This window comes from Podarcis raffonei, chromosome 18 (assembly GCF_027172205.1).
Source record: "Podarcis raffonei isolate rPodRaf1 chromosome 18, rPodRaf1.pri, whole genome shotgun sequence".
Taxonomy (NCBI): Eukaryota; Metazoa; Chordata; class Lepidosauria; order Squamata; family Lacertidae; genus Podarcis; species Podarcis raffonei.
The window spans coordinates 1,239,586-1,260,155 of record NC_070619.1 but is presented as its reverse complement, the minus strand read 5'-3'; the positions used below and the strand labels follow the sequence as shown (position 1 = coordinate 1,260,155).

General features: G+C 48.1%; 1 protein-coding gene across 3 annotated transcripts in view; it reads right to left on the bottom strand.

The window, feature by feature from the left end:
- Positions 1-3,908: 3,908 nt before the first annotated feature.
- The window catches only part of SHD (Src homology 2 domain containing transforming protein D), a 36,144-nt gene continuing 19,482 nt past the window's right edge, over positions 3,909-20,570 (bottom strand). Inside the window, exons 5-8 of one of the 3 annotated variants that reach the window (XM_053372394.1) lie at positions 20,032-20,115; positions 17,145-17,322; positions 10,631-10,750; positions 3,909-7,164 (exon numbers count right to left, since the gene is read on the bottom strand). In XM_053372394.1, coding sequence (XP_053228369.1) covers positions 6,978-7,164; positions 10,631-10,750; positions 17,145-17,322; positions 20,032-20,115 — 569 coding nt within the window. In that variant the 3' untranslated portion in view covers positions 3,909-6,977. The remainder of the gene's footprint in view (positions 7,165-10,630; positions 10,751-17,144; positions 17,323-20,031; positions 20,116-20,570) is intronic. The other 2 variants (XM_053372396.1, XM_053372395.1) reach the window with 2 other exon arrangements.

The window sequence follows — 20,570 nt, the reverse complement described above, 5'->3', positions numbered from 1 at the left end:
TCTCTGGAGCTCCTTGGAGAGGAAAAGGCCGAAAAATCAATATGATCTATTGATTGATCGGTCGATGGATCAATCGATCAGCAATATCATGGAGGAGAGTATTTGATCACGTGGGGTTTAGCTCTCTGCAAGAAACCTGGCACAATGGGTAAAAGTAGGTCTGTGTGTCTTCAGGTCTCACCCAGTTCCTGTGAGTCTTCTCTCTCTTAACTGTTTTTAATTTTGAATTTTAAATCATCACAACCTGCCCTGGGACCTGCTAGTGAAGGGCCAGTAAGTAATTTTTCAATTAATCATTACTGTTATGATTACTATTTGGTGTTCTTGTTGATACTATTATTTTTATTTACCGAGCACGTTCCTCTTCCTCCACCTCTTTGGTTTATTATTGCTTATTTATTGCGTTTGCAACTCAACTTTTTCTCCAGGGAGCTCAAAGGTTCTTGCTCTCTCGTATTCCTCACAGTACCAACAACCCCAATTTTATGTTGTGCCCTGAGATCTACAGGTGGAGGGCGGTGTACTAATTTAATAACAACAACAACAACAACAACAGCAACAGTAGTAACGAGGAGAGTAACAACAACAACAGCCCTGTGGTGTAGGTTTGGCTGAGCTTCATTGCGTCCAAGTGGGGCTCTGAACCTCGGTCTCCCAGGTCCCAGTCCAACGCTCCACCCACTGGGCCACGCTGCCTCTCCCTGGGTTTCCTCCCCCCGCAGCCCCGACCTGCCCACCCACCCCCAGTTCTCCCTTACAGTCCAGGCATCCAGACCAGGAAAAGGCCTGAGTCAGGCAGCCTGGACTTATGGAAAGTGTTTTTCTTGCCATGGCAGATCAATGGGGCTGCCTCTGGCGCTTCTCCCTCGCTGCCCCTCACTTAGCCGAGTCTCGGGAGAGACGTAAACTTGGCCTGGCCTTTTCTTCTGCTGACTCTCCCCGTCTCGGTCTGGTGCCTGCAGCTGGTTACCGTTTATTTCATATTTTAAGAGACATTTTGCCTTACCCTCCATTCTAGGGCAGAGAGCTGTGTTTAGTGCTGGGGGTGGGCAGGATGCACTCTGCACATGCCTAATGGCACTCTCGCCAGTGTGCAGAGAGGGTCGGACTAGGACCTGGGAGGGACCTGGGTTCAAATCCTGACCAGCTTGCAGGGTTGTTGTGGGGATTCAGTGAGGAGGGAGAATGAATGCATGTTTATTATGATGGCTAAACAGCCAGCATAGTAAAATTCAGCATAATTTTTACATAAACATTTAAACGGTGAAATTTAACAATCAATATACTAATTTAAATAGATTTAAAATATGTATCCGAGGAAATATAAAGTCCTTTAAAGTTCTTTAAAAATAGAAGAATTTGACTGTGAGCTGTGTCAGATCATGGCTATTTGGGGAGCAGGGCCAGCTTTGGCTTTCTTTGACATTTCTGGTGACCTGGGGGTTCCGGTCAGACAGGAGGTCACTTAAACACTATTCCTCCGTCCTCTCAGGTCCTTTTCGTACAAGCTGCGTCATGAGAGAGGCTCTGATATCTGGTGAGGAGGGAGAGAACCCTGAACACCACCTTGAGCTTCAGGGAGAAAAAATTGAGATTTGAAGATATAAAATACAGTCCTAGTACAGAGCCAGTGTGGGACTGACCCCTGCCTCTCAGCCTCACCTCCCTCGCAGGTTGTTGTGAGGGTTAAATGAGTACCAGCGTATCCCACCTTGAGACAAAGATGGGGAATGAATGCAATAAATAAAATAATAGAATAAACAATACCGCGCTATTGTCAGTTGCAAGTGCTGGAACCCATGTGGAGTCCAAAAGGTTATAGCAATGTCGCCGGGATGCCTTTCTGACCACCTTTGCTTTGGGGATTAAATGAGGAAGGGCAGAACTGCCTCACATGTTACCTTGAGCTCCTCAGAGAAAAGGGTGAGGCAGAGGTTTTTAAACAGAGGTCTGCTGGCTGCCTGTCTGCATTGCGGCGGGTTGGGCTAGATGACCCTTGGGGAACTCTTCCAACTCACAATTCTGCGATTCTCTAAATGGAATAAGTAACTAAGACTAGGCCTTGGCTCTGTCCGGTGACAGCGCCTTTCTCCCAACCTAGAGGCTAGTAGGAAGTGGCAGAATTTTGTTGCTTGCAGGGACCACATTTTGCAAAATGGGTTTTGGGGTGAAGGTGAGGTGAAAGAAAAGGCTGGGTGCCCAGGCAGCCCCCCCCCCCCCGTGACTCCCCACATAAGCAAGAAGGCTGCAGTTGCAGTTGCAGCCACCGAAGGGCCATCCAGGGGGCCATAATTCTGATCTCTGCCTCTTTTCACCTTGAAGTGACAGGAAGCCTTCTTGGCGCAATGCTCTGGTTTCTATGGAGATGAGGGTCCTCCAGGCGATGGGATGGAATTGCAGGGAGGGGAGCGAGAGACGTGGAGGTGAGGCAAACAGCTGGTCTTGGGCAAAAGTGGGGTGTGCTTGGCACAGCTGGCACATTAGCCTCCTTTTTGTTTTGCCAACTGCAGTCAGGGATTTGTTCCAGTAACGCAGCACCTGTTTCCGATGCCAAAAGGGAGCCGCAGACTGCGGAGAAATTGTTGTACATGCATTCACTCCCCGCCCCCCGCCCCCCGCTGCACCAACTGCAGTTGAATCTGTGGTTCCTGAAGCTGGGATGAACTGACTTGTCATTTTTGCTTTGCTTTAGTGTACCTTTTATTCTTATAATACTGAATTTATTCTGCGTTTGCTAAATCATTGGTTTTTGTTGTCTGTAGATTTGCTGGCAGGCTCTGCATTTTGTACATTTGTATTTCCAGAGCTCCCAACTTGGATGTTTTGAATGTTTGCTGTGAGCCTCTTTGGGTTCAGCTCATTCTGGAAAAGCAGAATATAAGTAAAATCAATCAATCAATCAATCAATCAATCAATCAGTCAACCTGGTTCCTTCTCAGAGAGCTGACAGAAAGAGGTTTTCTAAACATAAGAAACCAGAGCCAGAGACATCAAAATGACTGTTTCTTTTTAAGAATTGGCTCAGAATATTGGTCCACTTAGGTCTGAATAGAACTTACCCAGAAGGACCAAGGCATGATGGGAATATCTCCACCTCACTCTGAAATCCCCAGCATCTGGTAGGCAGGCAGAGGATTGATGCCAAAAACCCCCACCACACATTTAAAGCACATCCAATGCACTTGTCATCTCCCCCAAATAATCTGGGGAACTGTAGTTTTGTTACAGGCCCTGAGAATTAGAGCTCCGTGAGGTCTAAACTACAGCTCCTGGGATGCTTTGGGGGACGCCATGTGCTTTAAATGTGCACTGGGTCTGCCCAGGGTCACTGAAGCACCAGATATCAACGCTGCATGGAGCATGAATGTCTCTGGGTTTGCTTGCTTGCTTTAATTTTACAAGTGCTAGTTGCTTTGAACTGCAGTTTGTTAAGGGCACTGAGAGTTGCTAGGAAACTACAATTCCCAGTGTGGTTTAACAGCCAGTCTCTCTTCCCAGGGAGCTCTGGGAACTGTAGCTCTGGGAAGAGGCCTCCTAACCATTCCCAACACTCTTAGCAAACTGTGGTTCCCAGGATTCTTTGAGCGAAGCCAGGACTGTTTAAAGTGCTTTCAATGGACAGTGCAGGTGTACAGTCTGAATGCACAAACTGCTGAGCTATCTATGCCTCACCCCAGGGCAACTATTTGTGCACCCCCTCAGTCCTGCCTGCTCTGACTGGCAGCAGCTCCCCAGGGGCTCAAGCAGAGAGGAGGGCTTCCACCCCCCTGCCAACTGATCCTTGTTAGCTGGAAAGACAGAGGCTCACCTGGGGACCCTCTGCATGGAAAGTGGCTGCCCCAGCCTGGGCTCCATTTCCCTCCTCACAGGGAAAGAGGCCTCTCAGTGAAGAAGGACAGACAGGGCCGTGCGGGTGGAGGAGTTTAATGCAAAGGCAGCACCATCGTGGCGAAGAGGAAGGGAGGAAATATATTGCACCAGAACACAGGACAAACAGAGGGAACAGACCCCCTCCCACACAAGATGCCCGAGGAAACATGGAACAAAGATGGCAAAAATAGCTTGGAAGGGAGGGAGACGACAGACGCCCCAGCCTGGGACGGGAGAAGCCTCATCCTGGGCCACAAATAGCTCTTGTGCTGCCTGCATGGCCAAGGCGCAAAGCAGCAGCCCCCACATCTCCCCTGCACCATGAGGAAGAGGAAAGGCGTCACACACACCCTTCATTGCATTGAAAGCTTCCTTCTCTTTCCTGCTCCATTTAGCCTGGAGTAGCAATAATTACGAGGCCATCCAATCACCCTCTTACTCTATTTGAAGCAAAAGCGACCAAAGGGTCTTGTGGCACCTGGACGGCTAACAACTGCATCGTGGAAGAAGCATTCATGGAGTCAAGCCCACTTTGTCAGATGCCCTTCTGCCTTCTCCGTGGGCAAGACGGGTCGGTCCCGATGCAAAAGAGCAAAAGAGCCCTGATCTGGCAGCAGGACTGGCAACAGCCAGTGCTTTTACTCTAGGGGAAAAGTTGGTACTGCCAGCACAAAAAGAACTGGCAAGATCCATCAAGCAGAGAGGACTCTGAAACTGCCCTCAAGGTTGCCCATTATATAGAACAAAGGAATCATGTAGCATGCCATGACTTTGAGTTAAATAAAAATATTGATTAGCATTTTGTGTTAATTAGCAAATGGTGTCTATTAGCTTACCAATGCTACACTACCTGTGCTATCGGTGACTGTTTCTTGGGAATGTTTCCTTGCCCAACTCACAAGGAATTAGAAACACACACACACACCCCTTGAGAGCAGAGCATTTTAGAGCTGGTTATGTGATCAAACTCTTGCCAGCTTCCTTGAAAATTTCCAAATGATGACCACTGCAGTCTGGGATGGCTGCTACAGCAGGTCCCATATGCAGACAGACACTGTGTTTGCGGTCAGCCTCTGGTGGAAGACATCTGCTAGCCTGCCCCTTATATAGAGACCCAAGAGATCACTTTCTGCAGAGAAAGAAAGAAGGGCATTTTCAAGAAAGAAGGGCATTTTCAAGAAAGAAGGGCATTTTCAAGAAAGAAGGGCATTTTCGCTGGCCAGGTTTAATTCAAATCCATCAGACCTCCTTTGGGGAAGTTTCTCAGGCAGGGTGGAAGGAGAAAGAACTTGCCCATGTGAAAACCACCTGGTGGAAACCCTCACACATCTGGTTCTCAATTGTAAACTATATGCTGATCTCCGCCAGCAATTTCTAGATCAACTCTGCATCCCCAAATGGAAACCAGAGTCAGAGGTCATACATTTTCTATTACTGGGGAATGATCAGGAGCTCACCAAATTTAGTGGCTAAATATCTCTATTTGTTTTTTTGTCATTGAAATACTCTGCAGACGCCTGATCTCCCTGGAGACCTGGAGATGTGACGATAGACTGCTCTGCCTCCTTTCTTTTAGCAAATGTTTTGCGCCACTGGGGAAGTGGTAATTCTGTATTGATTTGTTTTGGATGTTTGGATGTGATGCTAATAAAAGGTCTGATGATGATGACTTTCTGAAACCTTTCTTCACAAAAGCAAGCAGACACACCCAGGCAGGCATGGTCTGGTTTCTTTTGAGTGACGATACTAGCCTCATAACACAGAGAGCGCCCCTCTATGTACAGACTGGGGGGGGGGGGGAAATCAGGAAAAGGAAATGTAAAGGCTATAAATTATGGTGATTCAGAGGTTTAATTTGAACCCAAGCTGGATTTGAGTTTGTTGGTGTCTCTGGTAACCTGTCTCTTAAATTATGGGTGCTGGCTTATATATGGGCGCATGATCCGCATGATCTTTTATTGGTACTCTTGCTGTGGGTTTGTCATGGCCTTTGGCAAGAACAATAAACTTATATTGAATTGAATTGAATTTCCGCCTTTATCTGCCTGCCAAGTAAGATTCCCCTTAATGCATCTGACAAAGAGAAAGCTTTGTGCCATGATAAATTCGTCAGCCGCCTAAGGTGCCACCAGACTCTGTGTTTTGCTTTTGCTGCAAGGGCTTGTTGCAGAGAGAGGATGGAGCGACTCTGGTCCTTGAGGGAGATCCTGAACCAACAGGACAGAAAGAGGCTCCTTCTCAAAAAGCTTTTTAAGCAGAGGCCGACCTGCCAGGGTTGCTGCAGCCTTGCTGGGGGCTGGGTGAGACGGCTTCTGATGTCCTTCCCAAATCAATCAAGCCATGTGATGCACTGGGAGTGCCAACAACAATTGGGCACACTAAACGTTACAGGATAAGAGGGCATTGCTTTTTGGGTGGGACAATCGTACAAATTGGAAATATTGCAGGAGTCTGAGCCTGCTGCCAGGTGGAGGCAAAGAACAAACCCTGGGCGCAGGAACGCCCCCCCCCCCCCAATTCTGGCTGCTTTGAGTAATTCAGGAAAACATGAGCTGCGATTCCTGTGTTGCAGGGTCCAACTCTACAATTGTGTGAGTCTACAATTGTGTGATTCTACAGCGGGGAGCCTCTGGAAAGCAAGATACATTCTGAGATCTCAGAAGGCTCATTCTCCCCTCTCCCTGAAGGCAGGATCAGCAGGGTGGACTTTGCTGTGAGGCTGAAATGGGAAACAAAACGGAGAGCAGGCTCTGCGGGCAGCCTCAAAAGGGGGCCTCCTGGCGATGGCTCAGAACCCAGCAAATTGAGATAGAGGTGTCAAGGCCAGAGGTGTCAGGGTACCCAGCAAGTGTGGGGAAGGGCAGGTCACCCCAAGACACCCTTCCTCACTGCTGGAGGCGTCGTGGTTGTGGAACGAGGGCAGGTGGCCGGGCGGTAGACTGCCCATTGTTCCTACTTAGGAGCAGGAGGGCTCAAAGGGGTGCCTCTCCTCCCGATGTTCTGCACTCCAGACATTCAACATGCCAAGTCTCTTTGGATCAAACGAAAAAGAAAGAATAAAAGAGCAGCCCCTTTGCTCCCACAGCAGCCAGCGGCCAGAGTCCTTTTCACAGAGTCTGAACGGCAACTGGATACAGCAAGGAGAGGTGCTCAGCACCTTTGACGGGCAGCTCTTGAGCCGTGTAGAAATGGATGACTTCGGGGATGCTGTCGAAGGGGGCGCTGTTCTGGCCCAAGACATACTTGTTCTCCTTCGTCCGGGTGAATTTCATGTGCATGAAGCCTTGGCTGCTCCTGCCAGAGAGAGACAGAGAGAGAGAGGGGGGGGTCAGAGTCTGCACCCCACACTCTGTGTTCACAGCGCCCAGCAGCTGAGGATCTTGGGTTTAATTTCACGGGGGGGGGGGGTTGGAGGAGGTGCTGGTCCTCATGGCTTTGGAAGCTAAGAAAGAAAACACAGCCAAGTTCTTTCCAGAGCTGTTCTGCTTTCATTCACATAGGAAGCTGCTTTGCTCAGACCACTCCCCCCCCCATGTCTACCTGAAAATACCCTCCAGGGTCCTGATTTTCCAGAGACAGTCCTGGAATTACAGAACCCATCCCAGTTTATGATTTGATCCCAGAATGTCCCGCTTTTCCTTTTTCCTCCCCTCCATGTCTTGGAGAACAATTAAAAGTGTTTTGTGTGTGTGTGCAAAAACAAGAGTCCTGTTTACACGGAAAATAAGGCACCTACACGAAATGAAAGAAATGGCGAAGTCGGCACACAAGGCCTTTCCTATAATTCTGAAGGCAAATGTCACCAATCCACTTTAAATTCTTAAATGGCAACGCGTCAGCAACCAACCATTTATTAGGAAACATGTGGAGTGTTTAGCCCTTTATTATAAATTGTCTATCAGAGGTAAGTCCCACTGCATTCAATGGAGCTTACTCCAAGGTAACAGGGTCAAGACTGGGCAGCCGTACACTGCAGTCCAAAGTATTTTTACTCATTCGCACCGAGTTCAAAAGGATTTACTCTTTTATTTGATTCTTATCCTAACTTTTTCCCTGACAGGGACTCAAGTCAGCTTACCACTAAAATTTTATTTAATTCCATTTATCTGTAGAAGCTGTTGTGCACAATCCCTTCACTCGCACATTTTTCCTTTACAACAACCCTGCGAGGCTGGTTCAGCAGAGAGGTTGCCCTTGGCTCAAGGTGACCGATGTATGTGTGCATATGACCTCTATGCGTGTGGCAAGATGAAACACAGGAGAAGCTTCCTGGTGTAGAATAGGATTGTCCCTATTTTCATCTGAGAAATACTGGAGGGTGGGCACTGACAGGCAAAGGCTCGCTGGGATTTTAGCCTGCCCTACTCAGAGATGTCAGGACCGAACTCCTTGACATGCAAAGCACTTGCTCAACAGACTTTCCCGTAAAGGAGACCCCAGGTCTCAAGTCTTGGGCCGCAAAAGACAAAACTGGAGGACGTGAATGTTCCCTAAGAGAAGGCAGAGGGTGCTGGTGGAAAAGAGCAGACTGAAAGAGTCTGAATTTCAGGAACACGGCGAATGACATTTCTGCAGCAAGCCGTCCACAGATCATGAGGTGGGGAGGGAATTGGTGCTGGAGGGAGAGAGGCCGTTTGAATGTTAGGGGTTTGACAGAGCAGGGAAGGAGATGAAAGGCCACGTCCACCGCAGTTGACATGGCTGGGTGTGATCAAAGCGCCAAAGGACTCGGGAGGAGAAGGGGGTCGGGGAAGCCTGGAACGCCAAGCTCTGACTTTCTGCTGCAGATTATAACTCACCTGTCACTTTGCTTTTCCTCGTTCCCTTCCGTTGCAGGCAAGGGATAAATCCTGATGGATTAAGACGCTGCATAATCACGACAGAGGAAGGGGGTGGGAAGCCTGGCAGAGGGGCTGAGCAGGGTCCTGGGTCTGCCCAGAATGAAGCCCAGCTTTAGGGATGCGCTGAGATTTCAACCTTCTCGTTTACTTACTATTTTTGCATTTGTATATCCCTTCCTCTTCCTCCAAGGAGCTCAAGGTCAGGTGCCTCTCGCCTGGCCAGCTTGGTGGCCAAGTGGAGATTTGTACCCTGGCCTCTCCCAGGCCCTCCCTCTAACACTGCACTGAACATCGGTTTAAAAAGCAAGCATCAAAAAGCATTTAAAGAACATGGATCTTAAGAGAAAGGGTGGCCTCTTCAGTATCAACCAACACATGGAAGAGCCAGGCTGGTGCGCTCCCTCTTGGCGCACGCTGAGCCCATGCGCTTGCACGTGGAGGCCCCAAGCGATGAGTGCTTCATCGTATTCATGCACAGATCAGAGGGACAGATGTTCTTTGCTGTCTGAACAGCAAGGCTGGCTATCAAATATTTATCCTGGTGCCAGGGAGAGGGGAGGAAAAAGGCTCCCTCGCTCTCCGCTGGGTGCCTCCGGAGCATCCCATAATAGCAGGGCAGACCCTTTTTGCCCTCTTCACCTTGTGTGTCCCAAGATCACTGGCCCAGTGGGGCGGAAAAGTAAAAGTGTCGCCTCTGGACAGACAGCGCCTGTGGTTTGGGTGTATGAATTTCAGGGATTAAACGTCTGGTGTCTTTTGGCTTGCTGCTCTTTTTTCATTCCTTGAATATTTTGGTTGCTTTTATAATAATAATAATAATAATAATAATAATTAATAATTAATAATAATTTATATCCCACCCATCTGGCTGGGTTTCCCCAATCACTCAGCACAGCTTACAACATATAAAACACAACAAAACGTCAAACATTAAAAAACAATATATCCTATACAAGCAACAAACAAACCAATAAATCATTAAAACCAACATCATCATCAACAACAACAAACAGTTTGCAGTTATACCCATATTAAAGTAACCGCCACCCCCAAGTAAACATTTAACCAACACCAGCCCAACAAAAATGAAACAGAGGAATCAAAATCAGAACTGTCTAAAACATTTTACAACATTTTAGCCAGTTGCCCCACCCAAGCACTGCTCCAGCCACATCCCAGTGGCCTCCCAGGAGCCCATCTGAGCTGTCCAGGGGGAGTCTGGGCCCCCCAGGCCAGGTGGAAACAGGCCTTGCAGCAGAGAGCAGGCCTTTCTTCCAGCACTCAGGCAGCAGCAAATAGATTCGTTGCTTTAGTCTTTTTGCAAGGCTTCAAGGTTATTATTATTATTATTATTATTATTATTATTATTATTATCAAGCAGCATATAATTTTTGTAAAATCAATAGCTTGTATGTTTCTAGTTTACTGCAGCTTTTAATTTTCATGAAATTTTAGTTGCTTTATTTGCACATCCTGCAATTTTGGGAGGCAAAACTCCCATTTTTCATATTTCTCCGCCCCCCCCCGACAACATTTAGCTTGTTAAGTCTATGTTTGATGAAAAAGTGCATAAACTGCTTTTGAAAAACCAAAGTATCTCCATTGTACCTTCTGCAAATGTCAGGAAATGCTAAATCATCATCATAAGAAAAATAATATTAATATATAATGTACCTGCAAGTACTTGGCAGTCATTCTTTAAGGATTTTGATGTGATTTTACATACCTCTTACCAAGCAAAACTAAATTAGATTAATTTAACCAGCATATATTTCAGATCCCCAAGTTGTGTTGCAACTTTTTTTTGCAAACCTCGTTTTGGGAATTTGAAAGCTGGAGAAGTCAACATGCCCAACTCCTGGAATATTCCTTAAGATCCCGGTTTGGAAAGTGCAGACAGGGAAGAAGATGCCGCTTACCTGAGGGAGAGAGAGTAGTCGTTGCGGCTGGTCTCGCTGTTCCGGACCAGGTAGCTGCCTTCCTTGCAGAGGGTCAGGAGGGATTCAGCGTCGGCTCGGCTGATGGTGCCGTGAAACCACCTGGAGGGGGGGGGGAGCCCAGCAGGGTCACGGCTTGCAAATCCTCATCCCTTTGCCCAGACCCCCCTTCCTCTACCTTTGCTTCTCTTAGCATCCTTTCCAGGGCCGGCTCACCCGTGTGGCAACGTGAGGCAACCGCCTTGGGCGGCAGGACTCCCGGGGCAGCAGATGCGTTGCTTGCTGCTGCATGGGGACCATTGGGGGCTGGATCCTTCTCAGCAACACCCCCACAGTGGTCTCCAGGCAGATAAGAGCCACTGTCAGTCTCCTCTCATCTTTAGGTAGGTGATAGCTGCCCTCCGGGGTCTCCACTCGCCACAGCCTTTGATTCACACTTTAACTATCAGGTAAGGTTGACCTGATTCCCCCATGTTGCTGATGGAGATCTTCATTCACCCCGCCTTCCCCGGCGCAGGGAGCATCCTCCCCAAAGTATCTTGGGCAGGCCCCGATTCCTCCACTGGGAGGGACCTTGGAGGTCAGTGGCCTCAGCCAGCGGCAGATGGTCTGTTTGGGGAAATGGGGTACCACCCCCCCACCCCAAGACTGCCTCCACCTCATTCTCTTTTATTATTTTATTAAACTTGTATGCCACCCTTTATCCACTGTCTCGGGGCAGTTCACAACATAAAAGTACAAGATGAAAACACAAAATACGTAACCCAAACCCCCACAAACCCATAATTCCCTCTCCCCCCACAAAGGTTTAAAAGGATATGGGATGTTAATCAGCCCAAGGCCTGGCTGAAGAGGAACGTTTTTGCCTGGCACCTAAAGAGATGTAGTGAAGGCCCCAGGCGAGCCTCCCTGGGGAGAGCGTCCCACAATCAGGGAGCCACTGCAGAAAAGGCCCTGTTCTCATGTTGCCGCCCTCTGGACCTCTCATGGAGGAGGCACACAAAGGATGACCAGAGGCAGTTTTAGAGTAGTGCAACTAGATCAGCCACACTGGGTGCTGCGCCTCAGGGGTTGCTGCAACAATGCTGTAGAATAGCACATGTGCCACATTTTAGCGTCACACAGGGCAACGCTGAAACTTGAGAGCCCAACGTCTGCCACTGGGTCTGGGTAGGTTCACATGGGGAGAGGTGGTCCTTGATGCTTCATAGGTCCAGACCAGCCCTTTCAATTGGGCCTGCCTAGAAACTAATGCGCAGCAGTGCAGCCTGGCACTCGATGCTCCAACCCTCTTGCCCTGGAGAGCAACCGGGCTGCTGGATTCTGTGCCGACCTCCCTGTCCTTTAATGCTTGGACTGATACTCTTGAGTTGCATCCTCCTCTTTCCAGCTCCCTCCTCCTCACACGTCTCTCTCAGGTGTCAGTGTGAGAAAACCTTTCCCCCCTCTCACCTAATGCAAGAACTTGCAGACATGCAGGGAAATGGGATGTTGGAAGATTCAGGACAGAGACAGCAAAGTCCTTCTTCAGGCAGCATATTGTTTAATGAGGAGAAAGCCATTGCAGGGGTTGGACTGGATGACCCTTGGGGTCCCATCCAACTCTATGATTCTAAGATGAGAGGTCGCCTTGATTCTCTCCTCTGAGGACAAAGCAGCAAGCAGCCTGACTGCCTTGTTCTTCTCTAGAGCAGTTGGCTTAGAACTAGAATCCTTTTTCAATCCAAGTTGGGCACTTCCTACAATAAACAGTGTGATTGTGTTCTCACTCTATAACATGGCTAGGCAAACTAAGGCCTGGGGGCTGGATCTGTCCCAATCGCCTTCTAAATCTGGTCCACGGACAGTCCAGGAATCAGTGTGTTTTTACATGAATGTGTCCTTTTATTTAAAATGCATCTCTGGGTTATTTGTGGTGAATAGGAATTTGTTCATTTTTTATTTTATTTTTTAAAATATAATCCGGCCCCCCACATGGGCTGAGGGACAGTGGACCGGCCCCCTGCTGAAAAAGTTTGCTGACCCCTGATCTACAAGCATCTTTCTCTCTGTGAGATTGCAAGAGAAGCGTCACTCTCTGGACAATTAGCAAAATGAAAGAAGGGCGTCCATGTAATTTCTAGTGGAGGTTACAGACATGAGACTCCTAACAGAATCATAGAATTGCAGAGTTGGAAGGGACCCCGAGGGTCATCTAGTCCAACCCCCTGCAAGGCAGGAATCCCTCCCACAACCATCCCTGGGTGGACTCAAACCACCAACCTCCTGTTTAACAGCCAGGTGCCCTGGTCCTTTGTGCTCCTAATTAAGGCACATGGGGGGGGATTGGAGGTTTCAGCCCCACCTTCCGTTTCCCCATGGCTCTAGGAGGACAATTTACTGGAGCAGAACATTTTCAATAATTTGGTCAATAGCGGCTAACAAGAAAAATTACCCAGACAAAAATAAATTAAAACATCAACAATATCTAAGAAACATGACAAGAAATGCAATGATGATAATTCTTTATGATTAGTCAATAGCACTCAGAGGATAATAATGTCCCATTCAGACGCTGACGGAAATTGTGCGCAAGGGAGACAGGGACTTCTTTTACATCACGCAACCTTGATCTTCAAAGCTAGTTTTGCAGAGCCTGAGAGATTTAACTGAACCCCGCGTGATTATTTTATTTTTGCCTTACTCCCGTTGAGCAACATCAGACACCCCTCCCCCCACCCCAAATGAAATATCCCAAACTGCTTTTGAAACTGTTCTGTCGGAACGGCAAAAAGCCACAGAATTAAGTGTAGCCTGGAGAATTCCACTCCCTAAAAAACAAATTTAAAAATAAAGTTCCTAGTCCATAAGGATGTATGCAGCTGTGTGCGGGGGGGGGGGGATGCTTGAGGAAATTCCAAAAGAGACCCTCCCCCTACAGAGTCTTTTGGCCTGTAATTCTCTCGCTCAAAGACAGATATTCTTGCAGAGGCCAATCAGTGCCTTGATTTTGCTGGGGAACTTTCCTTTTGGGAAAGCTTGTTTTATCAAATAGGCTTGGGTCAAATGAAACAGCATGAATTATGCAAATCAAGCCACTGGGCATCGCTTTGCATAATCTTTGCAAGGCACAGGGGTGTCCATTGGTCCGACTGCATTGCTGAACAACAGCAGCAAAGACCTCCCACCACCAGGCCTATGGGATAATCCCCTCCACATGTGTAGATTTGCACTCTGATTATTCAAAGCATCCTTCTCTGTGCCTTGTCTCTGACAGTAATCCTGCTGGGATAACATACTTGGGTCCATTAATTCCAATGGGTCTGCTCCGAGGAGGATTCCGTTTGAGACAATCTTCTAACACACAAGGTGGAACAAGCCCTCCTGGATCAGGCCAGCCTCCTGCTCTCCCTATGGACGACCCAACTCTCCCTTCCTGGAGCGCAGCCCCATTGCTGCCTCTGCCTGTGGAGGAAGAGCACATTGTCCCCTCCAGCCACAGAGAGACCCCTTCTCCACAAACTTCTTTTGAAGCCATTTAGGTTAAGGTTACCAGATTTTTCTCAATGAATCCAGGGACACTTTTCAACTTCCTACTAGATAGATGGATTTTGTCAGGGGACTGATTTGTAAATCCGGGGACTGTCCCCGGGAATGTCTGGTAACCTTGATTTAGGTTGGTGGCCCCCATGGCGTGAAGGACTCCCCTTGAAGCCAAGAAACCAGAGTGCTGACCCCCCCATGGGATGATTTCCGGGGGGGGGGAGGAGTTAGATGAAACAATGCCCGACCTGAAGAATTTGGAGCAAATGATTCAGCAGAGGAAACACAGCCCAGAATAACTAAGGAGATAGTACAAGAATACTTGGCTAGTCTAGATGTATTCAAGTCTCCAGGGCCAGATGAACTGCATCCAAGAGTATTAAAAGAACTGGCAGATGTGATCTCAGAACCACTGGCAGTCATCTTTGAGAATTCCTGGAGAACAGGCGAAGTCCCGGTAGACTGGAGGAGGGCAAATGTTGTCCCTATTTTCAAAAAGGGGAAAAGAGAGGACCCAAATAATTACCGCCCAGTCAGTCTGACATCAATACCAGGGAAGATTCTGGAGCAGATCATTAAGCAAACAGTCTGTGAGCACCTAGAAAGGAATGCTGTGATCACCAATAGTCAGCATGGATTTCTGAAAAATAAGTCATGTCAGACTAACCTGATCTCGTTTTTTGACAGAATTACAAGCCTGGTAGATGAAGGGAACGCAGTGGATGTAGCCTACCTTGATTTCAGCAAGGCATTTGACAAGGTGCCCCATGATATTCTTGTAAAGAAGCTGGTAAAATGCGGTCTTGACTATGCTACCACTCAGTGGATTTGTAACTGGCTGACTGACCGAACCCAAAGGGTGCTCATCAATGGTTCCTCTTCATCCTGGAGAAGAGTGACTAGTGGGGTGCCACAGGGTTCTGTCTTGGGCCCGGTCTTATTCAACATCTTTATCAACGACTTGGATGATGGACTCAAGGGCATCCTGATCAAATTTGCAGATGACACCAAACTGGGAGGGGTGGCTAACACCCCAGAGGACAGGATCACACTTCAAAACGACCTTGACAGATTAGAGAACTGGGCCAAAACAAACAAGATGAATTTTAACAGGGAGAAATGTAAAGTATTGCACTTGGGCAAAAAAAATGAGAGGCACAAATACAAGATGGGTGACACCTGGCTTCAGAGCACTACATGTGAAAAGGATCTAGGAGTCTTGGTTGACCACAAACTTGACATGAGCCAACAGTGTGACGCGGCAGCTAAAAAAGCCACTGCAATTCTGGGCTGCATCAATAGGAGTATAGCATCTAGATCAAGGGAAGTAATAGTGCCACTGTATTCTGCTCTGGTCAGACCTCACCTGGAGTACTGTGTCCAGTTCTGGGCGCCACAGTTCAAGAAGGACACTGACAAACTGGAACGTGTCCAGAGGAGGGCAACCCAAATGGTCAAAGGCCTGGAAACGATGCCTTATGAGGAACGGCTAAGGGAGCTGGGCATGTTTAGCCTGGAGAAGAGGAGGTTAAGGGGTGATATGATAGCCATGTTCAAATATATAAAAGGATGTCACATAGAGGAGGGAGAAAGGTTGTTTTCTGCTGCTCCAGAGAAGCGGACACGGAGCAATGGGTCCAAACTACAAGAAAGAAGATTCCACCTAAACATTAGGAAGAACTTCCTGACAGTAAGAGCTGTTTGACAGTGGAATTTGCTGCCAAGGAGTGTGGTGGAGTCTCCTTCTTTGGAGGTCTTTAAGCAGAGGCTTGACAACCATATGTCAGGAGTGCTCTGATGGTGTTTCCTGCTTGGCAGGGGGTTGGACTCGATGGCCCTTGTGGTCTCTTCCAATTCTAGGATTCTATGAAGACCACCTCAGGACCACCCACCGCTGAGTGAACTACCCTCGAACTGAACAACTTAGGTCAAGGGTACCTCAATCAGTAGAGCATGAGACCCTTAATCTCAGGGCTTTGGGTTTGAGCCCCAGGTTGGGCAAAATATTCCTGCACTGCTGGGGGTTGGGCTAGATGGTCCTTGAGGTTCTCTGATTCTGTGATCATGAGTTCATCCGCAGGAGCACTGTTGGCCGTTCCCTAAGTTGGCAAGGCTCAATTGACAGCACAATAAATGGAGTCTTTATTCTCATTGGCTCAGTCCTCTGGAACTCACTGCCACTAGAGATTCAGCAGGCATCTTCCATCTCAACTTTTAAATACCTGCTGAAAACGTTTCTGTTCTGCCAGGTCTACTTAGGAATGCATCTATCCATCACAGTTTGTTAATTTATGGTTTTAACATTTCTGCATGGTTTTCGTTGCATAATATGAGGCACAATGATTGTAAATCACTTTTTCGCATAGCGGTATTACACTTACTTGCATGCATGCACACATGTGTATGTGTGTATGGCAATCCCCCATCTATGCGCATTTAATACATGCATGACTGCACACATGCAGACCACACCAAACCTGGAAGTGACCCAAAAACGTCACCAAAAGGGTCGTAATGGGGTCAGGTGGAACAGGGTGTTTGCAGGCTTCCCCAATGTGTTTTGAATATGTGCCTCAGAACATAACCCGCACTTAAATGGGGGGGGGGGTTGCCTGTACACACACATCCCATCATGCAGGAAGGATCCCGATGAGTTTTTTATATGTTACTTTTTAAATAATTGCAATAACTAAAAATTAAACAAAAAAGCAGTATACACAGCCGAAATCTCCCTTATGTAGCATAAATGACTCATAGAATCATAGAAGTGGAGAGTTGGATGAAGCCCCCAAGGGTCATCTAGTCCAATCCCCTTGCTTCCCCTTATACCTGGCACTCCCCTCCAAGGCCCCACAGATCTCCCGCAGTCCTTCGCTACCTGCAACTCTCCTTGCACAAAGAAGGAAGATTGGTGCTGGCCCACAAATGCATTTTTATGCAGGTATCGTGGCTTGCTGGCACCCCCATCACTTACGCCTGATTTTCCAAGGGCAGCGAGGGGTCGACGCGCTCCGCAGCAGGAAGGCCGTGCTCAGGGCTCTGTGAGCGGACAAACTTGGAGCTCCCCGTCAGGTGTGGGCGCCAGTGTTCTTTGTGCGTGGAAGAGGCAGCGGCGAGGGACGTCCATTCCCAGTCTGGCGTCTCAAACTGCACTGTGTGGGGAGTGGAAGGGACCCATTAGACTGGGGGGTTCAGCTGCTGCCCCCCCCCAGGTGGTAAACAGATAAAGTAAATCTTCAGACTTGTTTTACTTATTTTTCACAAAGCAAAAACATAAGCATTGAATTGTTGTGCAGGATCACAACTTGCATTGCACTGCATGCATTGCATTGCCTGGAGCAGCGCGTGAGACTTGATCTCAGGGTGGTGGGTTCGAGCCCCACCTTGGGCAAAAGATTCCTCCATTGCAGGAAGTTGGGCCAGACAGCCCTCATGTCCCTTCCGCCTCCATAGGAATTAAGCAAATGTTATGGAGAAAGTGTGATGTGGTGGTTGAATACAGACACGGGGTTTCTTTTCATCACACTGCATAGTGTTTATTAGCTTACCAATGCCAGGATACCTGTGTTATCCATGATTCTTTCGTGTGAATGATTTCCTGACGACAGTTCACGGTCAAAAGCATGCCAACTTAACATCAGAAGAGGCTGCTGGATCAGGCCAAGGGCCCATCTAGCCCAGCTTCACAACGGCACTCTCCCCTCCTGTGGCTTTCAGTGGAGGCACAGAGAATTTGTCCGTTCCTTTTTTAAAGCCATCTAGGCTGTAATCCTCTCATTGGGCTCTGAAGCCTTTCAGGTCTCCCAATGCAGTATTTGTTGAGAAAAGGCCTTTGAATAGTGCGGCACTGTTTTCATTTTCTGTATTTTAACTGATCTGAGGGCTTTTATATTGCTCTAATTCTATTCCAGTTGAATTACTTTTCAATGACGATCTCTTAAATGTATTTAACTGTTTGCATTTACAGTGGGTGCTCGGGTTGTGAACATGATCCATGCAGGAGGCACGTTCACAACCTGCAGTATTCGCAACCCGCAGCGCCATGTCTGCACACACGCAGGTTGCGATTCGGCGCTTCTGCACATGTGCAAAGCACAATGGGTTACTTCCGGGCTTTGGCGCGTCCGTAACCCAAAAACGCGCAACCTGGTGTCTGTAACCCGAGGTATGACTGTATTATTTATTTTTTCACAGCACTGATAACCATGCTTGAAAACAAAACACACTGAAGTTCACAAAAGAAAATGATAAGATCGAGGAAATTTTACAACCCTGCTTTGAAGCATACAAAAGTTAAAAACCACTAAAACAGATTCAAATCATGTCAACTTTCTAAGCGTTTGGGAAGGCATGTTTGTTTTTAGAAGGCACCTGCTTGATCTCAATAGGCAGGGAGTTCCAAAGGGCAGGCCCTCCCTGCCACCCGCAATGATGGAGCTCTTACAAATGCAGAACAGAGATTGTGTGGCGCCTGGAATGGTGCCAATAACATTTTATCTGCGTCATTTTGTGTAAGCTGCCTTGAGTCCCAGTCCGAGGAAAAGGCGGAATAAAAATTATAATAGAAGAAGAATAACCCTAATTTATCACTGTTTTTAATCTTTTGGTCATATTTTTTGAATTAATACAGAGCCTGACCTTCTTCACAATGCTAATCTTGGGGTGGGCTTGTGACAGGATGTGAAAATGCAGGTGGGGGGCAGTAGCACATGGGACACGCCACACATCCATGTGCAAACCAGCTGTCATGAATGTGGCAAGTGCAGGAACAGCGGGGAAGAGGGATGGAAGAGAGACGAATCAGAAGAGGAAGAAGAAGAGGGAAGACCCCGGAGACAAGGAAACAGACACAGAATACAGAAAAGCGAGGAGGGGGGCATTCATTGGGCACCCCCCCCCGGAACCATAGGGACTAGCGCCTTTAAGGGTACCTCCAGGCTGGTGTGTTTGAGGACAGGTGTATTCTGTGGCATGTTCTCGTCTCATAGGAGCCAGTGTGGCCTAGTGGTTAGAATGTCAGACTGGGACCCGGGAAAGACCAGGGTTCAAATCCCCCCTCAGCCATTAAGCTCATTGGGGGCCAATTCCTGCCTCTCAGCCTAGCCTCCCTCACAGGGTTGATGTGAGGATTAAATGAGGAAGAGAACCACGTGCCCCACTTCGAGCTCCTTTGAGGGAAAGAAAGTGGGTCACAAGCCAGAAATACTGCAGGAGTGATGGGTTTATTCTGCGTCAGTTGCTGTTCTGTGATGCTTCCCCAGTGCAACAAAAGCCGGGCAAAAAAGGAGAAAGAAAACAGAGGATTTGTGGTGTGAAAAGTTATGGGATTTCAGCAGGACGCCCTGACTGGAGACAAAACCGTGTGGCTGCCCCAAAACTTTGCAGGCGCAAAGAGGGCTGGAAGTGGGGGGGGGGGAGCACCAGGAGGACAAATCATCATGAATGTGCAATAAATGCCCTGTCTGGAGGGACCCAGAGAAGCAAATGCTGGAGTTTTCCAGGGGCCAAATCTCATGCAGACTTTTCAGTCCCCTTGTGAGAAGGCAGCCAGGGGCGCTGTGTCCTTGTTGCCAACACCCTTTTCACAGGTGAAGGCTCCATGCCTTTTCATACGTGAGTGGAACACAGAAATTCAGCAGGTGCAGCTTGTCTGCTGGGGAAGCTGCACCTGTTGAACATTTGCCCGTCCTGTGGAAACTTCTGTCCATGTAACAGACAGCAACCCCAGCGCCACTCTAAGCTGGAGTCAAAAATAAACACGGCGCCAGCCAGAGAAGGCAAGAGAGGTGTGCAGGGGAAAAGATGTTTCCAGCCCAGGGGAGGGAGGCTGAGGCGGGTAAGAGGTTAAAAAAAGACGTCACCTTCTGGATCTAGGGATTCCTCTGTGCCCGTGAGTTGTCCTACCGGAGGTGGCCAGGGCAAGACTTTATTCTCCTTAATGTCTACTGCAATGGGAGAGGCGTCATGGAGGAGAGGAGAGAGCGAGAGAGAGAAGGCCAGGAGAAGGGAGGAGAGATGATGGGAAGAGAGAAGGAGAGGAAGGGGATAAAAAGGGAGGAGTGCAAGGGAGCAGATAGAGAGGAGGAGGAGGAGGAGGAGCATGGCAACAGAGAAGGGGAAGGAGAGAAGAGAAGACCAGGGGAAGGGAGAAGAGGAAAGGAGGAGAAAGAAGAACTTATGGGGAGAGGAGCATAAGGGGGCAGAGGAGAGACGGCAAGGAAAGATGAGAAGAAATGGAAGAACATGAAACAGGGAAAAAGAAGGAGCAGGGGAATTCATGGAGAAATTTGGAGGAAAGGGGAGAAAAGAAAGCAGGAGGAGAGGGAAGAGGAGCAGAAAAACACGGAGAGGAGGAAGAGAAGAGAAGGGGGAAAGAGACAAAACAGACATGATAAAAAAG